This window comes from Podarcis pityusensis (genome assembly GCF_964106645.2).
Source record: "Podarcis pityusensis genome assembly, chromosome: 11".
NCBI classification, from domain to species: Eukaryota; Metazoa; Chordata; class Lepidosauria; order Squamata; family Lacertidae; genus Podarcis; species Podarcis pityusensis.
This window is the reverse complement of record NC_138036.1, coordinates 20,514,420-20,527,039: the sequence shown is the minus strand read 5'-3', so window position 1 is coordinate 20,527,039 and position 12,620 is coordinate 20,514,420. Positions and strand designations below refer to the sequence as shown.

General features: G+C 45.2%; 1 protein-coding gene across 6 annotated transcripts in view; it reads right to left on the bottom strand.

The window, feature by feature from the left end:
- Positions 1-11,821, bottom strand: part of PARP8 (poly(ADP-ribose) polymerase family member 8) — a 155,092-nt gene extending 143,271 nt beyond the window's left edge. For 2 of the 6 annotated variants that reach the window (XM_080972493.1, XM_080972490.1), the window contains exons 1-2: positions 10,803-11,645; positions 9,772-9,832 (exon numbers count right to left, since the gene is read on the bottom strand). In XM_080972493.1, the coding sequence (XP_080828619.1) occupies positions 9,772-9,832; positions 10,803-10,893 (152 nt within the window). In that variant the 5' untranslated portion in view covers positions 10,894-11,645. Of the gene's footprint in view, positions 1-9,771; positions 9,833-10,802; positions 11,646-11,726 lie in introns of those variants that run through there. The other 4 variants (XM_080972491.1, XM_080972492.1, XM_080972489.1 and 1 more) reach the window with 3 other exon arrangements.
- Positions 11,822-12,620: the final 799 nt, after the last annotated feature.

Below are 12,620 nucleotides of genomic sequence, written 5' to 3'. Positions count from 1 at the left end.
TGTGTAGACAATACTGACCATGGGTCTGCCTCCAATATAAAGGCAACTGCCTACATTCCATTTCCTGTTTTCCTAGGTCTTTCATCCTACCAGCATATAGCAAACCTAACTTCCAGGAACCTGCCCTTTGGCACCAACTAAACAACATCAGTTAGCCACTCCCTACTGAGAGGCAATATGCCAGCAAGTATTAGTTTCTAGGATGGATTTGGGAGAAATTCAACTCAGTTCACATTTAAAGGCGAACTTACTTAATTCACACTTTTGGAAACAATATGAGAACCAAAACACAGCCATCCTTTGAAATTTGCACTTCTCTGAATTCCACAGTGCAGTTTTCCAGCCAAGTAATATGTGCAAAAAATGCATCTATTAGAAAGGTACGCATACATGCACATAAATAACTGACATTGATGCATTATATTTGAAAAAAGTGTATATTAGAGGAAAACGCATATGACAATGTGAGCATTAGGAGAAATTTGCACTAAAATGCAAAAGAATTTTAATGAGGACATTTTTAAAAAATGCAAACCGATTTGAAAATGTAGAGAACTGAACTTAAGACTGGAAAAATGAGAAATGGGGAGAAACCAAACCTGACAGATTTGCCCATCTCTAGTTACCAGGGAACTGTTCTCCCTTATGAGATTCCCTAGGCATCTGGCTGGTCAATGTTGGAAACAACAGGCTTTACAGTGGTACCTCGGGTTAAGAACTTAATTCGTTCTGGAGGTTTGTTCTTAACCTGAAACTGTTCTTAACCTGAAGCACCACTTTAGCTAATGGGGCTTCTGTTCTCATTCTGAAGTAAAGTTCTTAACCCAAGGTACTATTTCTGGGTTAGCGGAGTCTGTAACCTGAAGTGTCTGTAACCTGAAGCATCTGTAACCCGAGGTACCACTGTATTAGATAAGCTTGAAGGTCTAATACAGCAAAGCCATTCTCCAAATGTGCAGGGAGGCTTCCTGTGGGGAATGGAAAACTTTCCTAGAATCAAAAGAAGCTGCCTTATATCCAGTGAGGCTGATTTGTACATCTAGGCCAGTATTGTCTATTTTGACTGGCAGTGGCTCTCCAGGGTCTCAGGCAAAGGATCTTTCCTGTGATCTCTTCCCTGATTCATGACACGCTAGAGGATCCACACATTGAACCTGAGACCTTCAGCATTCAGAACATGCACACCTACCACTGATGTACAGGCTGGAATGCGATCGTAGTCATGAGGCTGCAATCTGACACGCATCGTTAATATTGGGCAAAGCAATCTTAACAGCAAGGAATGAAACAGAAAGATAAAGTGGGCAATTCTTACCATAAAAATAAGGGGAGGGGACCAAGACCATGAAAATATGCAGACTGGTTCTCATTTTTGTGGAAAAGGCAAATTCTCCACTTATTGCAGCCTGTTTGAATTTAACATCCCTGAAAATGCAACATCAACCTGTGCCCATCAGCCTTGGCCAATTTTACCTTTTGGTCATACAGTTTCAGCTGTGAATCTCCCTTCTGGGCACAGTAAACGAGAAAATATTTTTTCCCCTATCATGAAGGAAGCCAGCCTGAGAATCCCATCCTGCATGCACTTGAGCGAAGCCAGTTGAGACGGAAGTGCTCCTCATTCCCTTCACAGGCAGAAACATGCCACACAGTCACGGAAGAAATGCTAACCTCTCTTTGCCTCGGCCACAAGGGATGCAGGTCTTTACAGAGTCAACATTATCCATCCTAATAAAAATGTCATAAGTCAGCCGGTTTGAATTCCCCTCTCTTCAGCATCAGGCATCAAGAATTATAATCGACTTTCAAATGCTTAACTCAGGCAGGTGAAAGGAAAACTTAACAATGTGAACTCCTGGCAGTTTAGCATTCGAGGGCCTTCAATCACATCTAAACTTAGCAGTGAAAAGACCTTCACACAAAAGATGGAACGGTCTTGTTCTCTCTGTCACTCCACAGGGCAGGACTAAGCCAATGGGTGGAAATTGCAGGGAGGCAGGTTGGGATAAACTTTTTTTTTAGGGCAAGATCTGTTTGACAGTGGAACATACTGCCTGTGGAGACGCAGGCTGCCCCTTTGCTGGAGGTTTCTAAGCAACGGCTGCACAACCATCTGTCAGAAGTGCTTAGTTGCACCCATCATTGTCGATCCTGCACTGACCACCAACATCCCTTCTGACTCTAAAAGGGTGCTTCCACAAAGCACATTTAAAGCATGTTACTTTCCCCAAAGTATCCTAGGAACTCTAGTTTATGCCTTGCAGAGCTACAATTTCCAGCACTCTTTTAATTAAGATTTACCAGACAGAGGGACACATGTGAAAGCATCAGACAAGTATCTTTTGGATCCTGGTAGGGAGCAGTTAATCACTAAAACCATTTATTTTTTTACACTGACTGACAAAACAGAATTGCTCAATTCTGACAGCAAAATGTTTCAGCTTCGGCCTTTGCAAGTTGCTTGATAAAATATAACACTGTTTCCAAGGTGACCATTACTGAATTCTGAGCTAACGCTGGATTTTCCTGGGAAACAGCAGATCCAGTTTAAATGCAAAACTAATACGGGGCATTGTGTGGACACTGTGAGAAGCTTGCATGCACAATTAGTTCCAACTCCACAATAAACTGTCTTGTGGAAGCCCACAAATTCTACGATCCTATGGAAAGCAAAAAAAAATAGTTGGATGAACTCTTTCTTACAAGTAGGTGCAGGAACAAAGTCATTTCAGTGTTCTGAACACACAAACCCTTCCTCTCCAATCCCCTCACCTGCTCACCTGGTTTCCTGCCCACCTGGCATGCTGTTGGCAGTGGTAATAGCGCCATAAATCCTAGGGCAGCTGCATAGAGTGGGACACAAGAAGCCCCATTACCTCCACCACTCCCATGCCTCTGCTGCTGGAGGACCTGCTGAATGCATATTATAAGGGGACACTTCTTTTCAAGAGCTTTAAAAGTGAGCAGATTTCTGGAGTCTTCAAATTGCACTCCAATTTACAAATGGAAGCTGCTGTTCGCTCACCCCAACTTACGGCACGGTGACTCCTCCCCGCTAGTCCCACGTGTCATAGAATCAAGGGACCACAAGGGTCATCTAATCCAACCCCCTGCAATGCAGAAATTTTTTTTGCTCAACATGGGGCTCGAACCCACAAGCCTGATATTAAGACTCTCATGCCACACTGACTGAGCTACCCTGAGCTATAGACAAGACAGATGCAAAGACCAGTGCAGAAGGATTCAATTTTTAACACAGGAGTCAGGGGATAAGTAGCTGCTGCTTCTTGATCCATACCCTGCCATGACCCTAAAAAGAGCTGTACTCTTAGTGGGACATCTATATTGCTGGAGATTTATTTGGGGGTGCTGGGAGCCTAGCTGTAGTGGATAGAACATTCAATGAAACAGCAGTTCCACCCCATCCTAACCCTCCTCAGGTGGACTTCTCCAGGGGTTAGGATTGCTTTGCTCGTTTATCTCACCAACTAGTAAAGCTTTTACTATTACACTGATAATGCAAGCCCTGCCCATCTCCCGGGTTGGATCTCGACACATCAAAGAAGCATTTCAGTTAAAGGCAATGTAAACTTTGTATGAGAAATTGGGTTGGCAAAAACGGAACTCTACAGCGCCTTCTGGTGTCACAGTGTTATAATGCATATACAATGCCTATAAAGCACTTTCTCTTTGCCAATGTAGCTGAGTCCCTGGAGATCATATGCCACTGGCAGCAGAAGCAAAGCTATACAATCATCTCTTGGTATGGCAAAATTGGCTCAAACTGACTGCAGTCTTTATTTGAATCTCTGTTGCCTATTCTTTCATTTCCCTTTTCTCTCTGCCCACTAAAAGGAGGTGTTGCCATTTAAAGGCAATCCCTTCCCTGCCCTCTGTGAAATGAGGATTTGCCCTGGTGCGGAGAGGGTTAGAAAAAGCCAGAAGTGTGAAGAGGAAGGGTGTTAATGTGTCTCCGAATTTGTTAACTGACCTCAGATTCTCTCTGAAGGAATAAGCTAGGCAATGGCAGAGGCAGTCAACAGCATGGCTGTGATTCTAATGAAACCACATCCAGCTGCTACAATCATGGAAATTGCTCCTAGCATTTAACTGCTGTAGCCCAGTTCACACATTATGATCTCCCACGCTTGAGGACTGCCCATGCAGAAAAACAATAATAATTCTGGGAAGCTGGTATAGTATGGTGGCTAAGAACGTGAGTGAGAAAACTCCCTGTTCAATTCTCAACTCAGTCAAGAATTCATTACGTGGTGTTACACAAGCCAGTCAGTCCCAGACTCAGAATCCAATCACAAATAATTGGGAAAACAATTTCCTGATTCAGGAGTTTGGTATAATGGGCATTCAGTACCCATTTCCTAGAATGTGTCTATCCAGTCCCACAATGATGTCCAAGTATGTGCAGAACATGCAGTGATGCAAGACAGGTCTATGAATGTCAATACATGGATGGCATGCATAGCAGCTAACCCACATGAGAATGAGCGTCCCAGGACAGCTGAAACTGACCTATCTCACAACAGTGCTGTAAAGATAACAAAGATAATAATGTGAAGTTATTTGAACAGTCAACAGAGTGTTTAGCAATATCATTCCACTGTGATTTGATGCACAAGGCTCATTACCCAGTGCAGGTTCAAGGAATGAGATTTTGGCTGATGAGAACAATCATTAGGAGCCAATTTCATATATCTAAGAATAATAATAATCAGCAAACCAAATCACCAGCACCCATCTGAGTACTAAAAATGTTGCAGGAGTTTTCACGATAAATCACACAGCACCGAAAAGGTCATTTGAGTCCCAGCCTTGAGCTATTGATCATCCGTACAAAGCATCTCTAAAATTGCTGATGAGAAAGCAAATGCATTAACTTCCTTGGTTATGAAATTTAATTGTAATTGTAAATGCTGTTTGCATTTGTTTCTTGCTTGAAGCTAAAGGACCTAAAGCTGTGAGGTTAAACACCCTAATGTGATTCCAGTATCTTGTGAAATCTGAAAACACTCTCAAATCTAATGCTTTTTCCACTAGACAGACATTTTAAACTTTATTGTAGATACACACGCACCCATCAGTACACAGTCCAAGACAAACACCTTAAGTTCAGGGATTTCAACAGATGTGTGAATCGATCCTTTGCACTCAAAAGTAAGTCCCGTTGATTACATAGGGGTTTACAGTACTTCCAAATAAGTTTCCACAGAACTGCAGCAGCCTAAGGCTGCAATCCTAACACACCAGCGAGTGTGTCATATTGGACACAGTTGGCCTTACTTCTGAGTAAACATGCTTAAAAGATTTCACTCTTACACGCACTTCAATCTGAAATCATATGCACGTTTGCATGGAAGGAAGTCCTACTACTGAGTAAATATGTTTAGGATTACACTGTAACTCTGTTTTGAATTGTAACCTAAGACAACAGTTTGCATTTCATAGGACAGCGGTTGCCAAACTCCTCACCAACCATGGACTGCTTGAAAATTGCTGGTGGGCCACTTAATAATTTTTCTAGCTTTTGTAGCAACTGTAATGCACTGTGCTAGATGCTGTATGATTTTAAATTGTACTTTTATTGCTTCCTTTACTCCAGATAGACTGCATTTTATTCTACTACATTTTCAATTCCATAGGATTTGAATGGTAATACAATAAAATGTAATAGAAGAAATGAAGAAGCGCAAAAAAGGAACCCAATTAAAAATCAATAGCAACATTTAATGTGATGGATCTGCTGCCTCTTGTCTTCAACTGCAAATTCACTGACACACCACAGACCACCTGAATGTAGCTCCCATAGACCACCATGTAGCTCCACAGACCACAATTTCTGAACCCCTCTCATAGCAGACTTCACCCATTCAAAAAGCTCACCTGAGACTGAAATCACATCTATTTGTCCTGCGCTGGGAATATAAAACCGTGTTTGTCACAAACATATAGCAAAAGTAACTGGCATTTAAATTTATTCCCATAGCTAAATTGGGGTAATAGAAAGTTATTCTCATTAATGTACTCATAGCATCTTCAACATATTACTCCCGATACTGAACATATTTACTAGGAAGGAAAGTACAGTGGTACCTCAGGTTAAGAACTTAATTCGTTCTGGGGGTCCATTCTTAACCTGAAACACCACTTTAGCTAATGGGGCCTCCCACTGCTGCCACACCGCTGGAGCACGATTTCTGTTCTCATCCTGAAGCAAAGTTCTTAACCCGGGGTACTATTTCTGGGTTAGCGGAGTCTGCAACCTGAAGCGTCTATAAACCTGAAGCGTCTGTAACCTGAGGTAGCACTGTATTGCTTACTCTATTGGAATTTATGGGGCTATTTCCAAATAAATGCCCTACTCCACCCTATAAAGAAAATCTAATGCATTCTGGGGCTTTTAGTTGAAAAAGAGCACTATGAGTGAATGTCACAGAGTATTATAAAACTATATGTGTCTAAAAAGTGGGAAAGGTTTTTCTCACTCTGATAGCTTATTTAACGGATGTCTTTTTTAAAAAAAAGTATTGAAAATTCTGTGTGAACACGTTTTCTCACAAAATATGTACTTCTGAACGCACATTCTGAGTTTGCTTTTCTGAACATATCTTGTCTCAAAAGTAACATATTATATGCATTTTGGCATCACACAAAAATTGGAGAATTGCAAAAGTCACCGGAAAAGTGCATTCTGATCTGCACATTCATCCTGGAATTGTAGATCAGGTCAACTGATATTGGAATTCATAAAGAAGGAATTCCTCAAGCATCCCTGTTCACAGTGCTAAAATCCAGGGGCTGGAGATTTGGGACAAACAATAGGAAATCTTCAGACACTACATAACTCACCACCCAAAGACATGGTGATAGCCTTTGGCTTAAGCAGTTTTGAAAGGAATCTGACACACTGATGGAAGGCAAGCCTCGCAATGGCTATTAGCCACTAGAAGAGGGGTCACAGCTCAGGGATACAGCACACATTTTGCAATCAGAAAACCTCAGGTTCAAGTCTTGGTATTTCTTGTTAAAACAATTTGGAGCCTCACAGATGTAGTCCAACAACAGCTCCCATTTATCCCTGACTTTTGACCATGCTGGCCTGGGCTATTGAGAACTAGAGTCCCAGAACATCAGGAAAGCACCATCAAAAAGGCAACACACACCATACATTCATCACGTTGGCCAGCCCTGGGTTAAAAGAATCAGGTAGCAGGTTATCAGGAAGACCTTGGCCTGAGACCCTGGAGAGCCCACTGCCAGTCAAAGTACAAAGTGGAGAACCAGAGTCGGAAAAAGAAGTCCACATGTCCCCTTGTCCACTGCTGGAAGCTGATCGCAGATGCTGCTTTCTTATCGGGGATGCAATCAACAGCAAGCCTTAGTTAGATGAGGCAGTCTTTGCATTGCATAGAAACAATTCAGAAAGGTTTTGTTTTTGACCTTGGATGTGTCATCCTCAGACCTGTGAACTGGACCACCAGCTCCTCTCGCTAGCACATATGTGCACCAATGATGTCGAGGAAACAAACATACTGGAGCAATCCAACTCTGACCAGCTTGTGTCACACAAGGTGCCACAATAGCTGTCACAACACAAGTTTGGCTGTTGCTGCAACACCTACAAGAATGGCTACATAGTCTGATTACAGTGCTCATGTACTTAGGATCAAGCTGCCAATCATTTTAAATCTGAAACAATTCCACTGAACCGCTATTTAAGCACATCTAGGCTGCAGATTCAGAGGGGAAGGTGCCCTTAGCATTTAGCTAAACTCCTGCCCCACAAGGCAGACAGAAAGGACCAAGGTACAACCCTAAAGAGTGACTCATAGGAACCTTGTGCCGTAAGTTCTCACCAGCAACCTCATCTTATGAACAGTTGGGTTCATCAGCCTAGGCCCACTTATTTAGGTGTGCCTAGCTCTGCATATGATAGGGCTATGGACTGGGCTGGAGTGATATAGCGATGGATAAATACAGTTTAATCTGAAGAATGCAGGCCAGAGTAGTGAAGTAGATAAGATGCTGTGAAATATTCAATCAACATTTTGATTAAAAAACTGAAATCCAACCTGGCAGGGACTTCAAATATGACGTGTGTGTGTGTGTGTGTGTGTGTGTGTGTGTTGGGGGTGTTGCTTAGAATCATAAAATCATAGAATTGAAGAGTTGGAAAGCATCCTAAGGGTCATCTAGTCCAACCTCATGCAATGTGGGAATTTCAGCTAAAACATCCATAACTGATGGCCATCCAACCTCTGCTTAAAAACCTCCAAGGAAGGAGAGACCAGCTTTTACCATTATAAAGTTCTTCCTGATGTTTAGTCTGGATCTCCTTTCTTGAAACTTGAAACCATTGAGTCCTACCTTCCGGAGCAGGAGAAAACAACCTTGCTCCATCTTGCATGTGACAGCCCTTTAGATAGTTGGCTATCCTATCTCCTTTTAGTCTCATCTTATCTAGACTAAACATACCCAGCGCCCACAACTGTTCCTCATAAGGCTTGGTTTCCAGACCCTTGGTCACCCTTAACCTTTTTTCCTCCTTAGGCCACTTTTTCCAGTCAAAATTGACCCAACTGTTTTTCCACCTGCAGACAGAAAGATATACTGCCTAAATTAGCCCCATGGGTAGAAAAGCAGGTGTATGGGGGACAATTCTAATTGGAAAAAAGTCTTTTGGCATCTTGTTCTCATAAAACTTCAATGTATTCTCCTTCTACAGAGATCAACCAAAAATATTTTACACACACACAAACCAGGTAGGAACTGCTGGAACTATCACCAAAACCTGCTTTCATGTATACACAAAAAGCAGATATGAACTGCTGAAACTATCACCAAGATTGGCTTCCATTTCAAAACCGACCACTCGTTCCTGATATTTGAGGGATAATGTTAACCTAGTCAGTCTCTCAACGTAACACCACAAAAAGCAACTTAATCTAGACAATGGGCAACAGCTTTTCCTTTGAAAGTCCTTCTGCCTTGCAGCCAAGCCTCTTTGCCCATTAATACAGCACATTATACAATAAAAAAATTGCATAGCTGTTGCAGGGGTTTTTTATATAAAAAAATGAAACACAGGGTGAGATTTATTCAATGAAGTGAAGATTACTGTAGCCAAAACAATGTCCACCAACTGTGAATAACTTCAAAGTGTGTCACAGTTAATTGGTTCATTGCTCAGCTGTTAAAGAAGTGATAGTTATATGCACCATAAACTTTATTGAATATTTCCCCCCCCCCCTTATTTCAATTATCTGCAGCATTAACACAGAAAATTGCAAACAGTGTTAAGGTATTGCAGCCTTGCCTTCGCTGCTGTCATTACTTCCTTTTACTTTTGCTGATGGTTGACACGGGATCTGAATTTCCATGGGCATTGCACTACAAACATTACTCATTCCTGACTGTGCTCTCTTCTACACCCACGCCTCTCAAAACACTTACTTTCTGTTCTGGTGATCCACCTCCCTCTACACCTGTCGAAAATAACCCTGCATATATTCAGAGCAAGAGCAAGGGAAGGCAAAACAAGCAAGAGCAGAGCCCTTGATCAATGAGCCTCTGATGATGAATCATCGCCCCACAGAACACCTGTTTCCAGACCAATATTTCTTCCAAAAGAAGCCTCAAGGCATCAACACTATCTTCAAAGGGGGGAAAAGGAGGGGGGAGAATTCTTAACTTACTGAATACAGGCTGGTTTGGAATCAATAGAGAGTCAAAGGAAAATAAGCTGCTTCAACTTACTCATACCTTTTGGATCCTCCGACGTAGGTGAAGGTAAAAGTGGAATCTGCGTATCTGAAATCTGAAACACAAAAGAGCTGTGTTGTTGCTGAACGCTTATTGTTCGTTTTGGGCATGACGCCTGGCGTGTGAACTTGCCTCTCGTGTTCAGCCCACCCCCAGCCAGCCACCAATATGGGCACAGGGATTAAGTCTGAAGTGGGGGTGGGGGTGGAGAGAGAAATAATGTTACAGCAGGAACCCCCCTCACCTCCCTGCAACAAGTGCTGCCTCGGTACTATGGCAACGGAAAGAATTTCCATTGTCAGTAAAGGCAACAGGCAGCAACAAGCCAGACTGCTAAACGCATATTAAACATTGCAAGTAATGATCATAGAGGAAAGCAACAAGCCAAATATTGAGGAGGGAGAGATGGGGTGGAGAGTGAGATAGATCACAAAAAGGAAGACAGCCCAGCTCTGGACATCTGTAGATAATAATCTCTCAAGTTCCACCCTGGAAGAAGCCTTCTTCTATGCCACCATCAGCCTGCTCCCCATACACACAAAATATGGGCACAGTTTTGTGTTGGGTATATATATATATATATATATATATATATATATATATATATATATGTTTTTGTTTAGCTCTGCTGATCACACACACCAAAAAACAAAACGGGGGAGACTCTTGAGAAATCAATCAGATGGAAGATCTGACCAAATAGATCAAAAGGCAACCTAACTGAGGAAAGCATCCAGCGCTTGAGGTTCACTTAGGTGCCCCACAGAGCATTAGTGTTGTGTGTGCGTGTCTGTATGTACCGGGGTGGGGGAAAGGAGGGAGAGATCATTGCAAGCTTTCGGGGGGGGGGGAGATCAGCGTTGTTCTCACAGAGAACTGTCAACAGAAAATCGTGATGCCATTTGGGGGGGAGGCGACACCAAAAGACCCCCCCAAAAAAAAAACACACACGCCCGAAAGCATTTCATGGGCGCGGGAGTGGGGGGCATCGAGGAAGAACCAAGAGCAGCGGCTGGCAAACTCACCTGCAAACAGGCAGTCCTTTTCCGCCTTGCACTTTTGGATCACAATGTCAATATCCTTCTGAATCCTCTCTTGCCTTGAACACATCCCCATGAACTAAATCCCTGGGGGAGGAAAAAAATTAAAAAAAAAAAAAAAAAAGAGCAGCCTTCGGATTTCCAACCCCGCCGCCGCCACCTCCTCCTCCACCACCACCACCACCTCCCTCGCTCGCTCGTTGGCTTCCTTCCTTCCTTGTCTGCCAGTGTTAAGAGGCAGTTAAAAGATGGAAACCTCCGAGGAAGGATGGGGGGTTAGCGGGGAAAGAAAAATAGCCAGAAGGCGAGGGGGGAAAGGTCTTCCTCCTCCTTGTTTGCTCCCCACCCCGGAGGAAAGGTCGATGTTGCATGCCCAGATGCGCTCGCCCAGATGTGCAGAGCGATGTGCTCCTCCTCCTCTTCTTCCTCCTCCTCCTCCCGGCTTCGACAATAGATCCGAGAGTCAGGGGGTCGAGAGGGATCCTGGCGCTCGGGGAGCCGCGGGGGGAAGGCAGCCAGGCGGCAGCAGCAGCACCCGGGAGATCGAGGCAGAGCCCACCGAATCGGAACCGGAGGCTTCACATCCCGGCTCCCCTCCGCCACCGCGGGGCGGGAGAGATGTTGACAAGGAGGAGAGGAGGAGGAGGAGGAGGAGAAGGAGGAGGAGGAGGAGGAGGAGGAGGAGGAGGCGAAAGGAGAGCAGCCCCCAAGAAGCCTCGGCGGCGGCGGAGGCAGCTGGAAGCGGCAGGCGGGCGAGCGAGGCTCTTCCCCCGTCGGCATCCACCCGCGCGCGCACAGTGGCGGCTCCCCGAGAGGCCGACACTTCTGCAGCGACGCCAAGCCGCAAACCCCTCCCCTCGCCGCCGCCGCCGCCGCTCCCAGCCCAGACACTCCGCCCGCCACACGTACTGTTGCTCGCCGACGCCGGAGCCGGTGGAGGCGGAGGAGCAGCAGGAGGAGGCGGAGAGGTCTCCAGGCGAGCGGCCGCCGCGCTCCCCTGCCAGGCGGCTCTTCCCGGGAGAGGTGGCTCCCTCGGGGAGCAGCCCGAGGAAGAGGAGGCGGTTCGTGGTGGGCGCGGGGCAAAAAAGGCTCCTTTGCGCGCGAGTCCCGCCAGCTCCTGCGCTGCCCTTTTAGGATACTGGGTTGGGTTAGGTTAGGCCTCGGCGCGGCCAAGCAGGGGGGGTTGGGCGGGAGGGGACGGACCTGTGGCCCTTCAGGGGCTGCTGGCCTGCAACGCCCGTCGTCCCTGACCATTGGGCATGCTGGCCGGGGCTCTTGGGAGTTGGAGTGTGGCATCGTCTGGAAGCCCAACTCCCAGGGGCTGAGGTCCTCCAATAAAAGATTTGAGGGGGCTGCCCCCGCCCCAGTTGATGGACATTGACATTCAGATGGTGTGCACGTGCCGCATCATGTGATCGATGACACGGGGCGGGGCTTAGTTGAGCCCCCCAATATTTTTTTCGAGTTGGCATCCCTGCATAAGGCATCCTTGTCCTGGCTTGATGCCTGACCTGGAAGGTCAGGCTTGCTGGGTGGTCTCATTGTTCAGCTTTACATACCTCACAGGGCTGTTGTGAGGATAGCTCAGTTGGTAAAGCATGAGGCTCTTAATCTCCAGGCTGTGCATTCAAGACCCACTTGCATTTCAGGGGATTGGACTGGATGACCCATGGTCTCTTAGGACTCTACAATTCTAAAGGTGATGCATCACTGTGATAAATAAATTCTCACTTGGTCCTGAAGCTCCCTGGGTAGCCATGGGTTAAGCACCCCTTCTCATCCCAGCCTACCTCACAGAGTTGT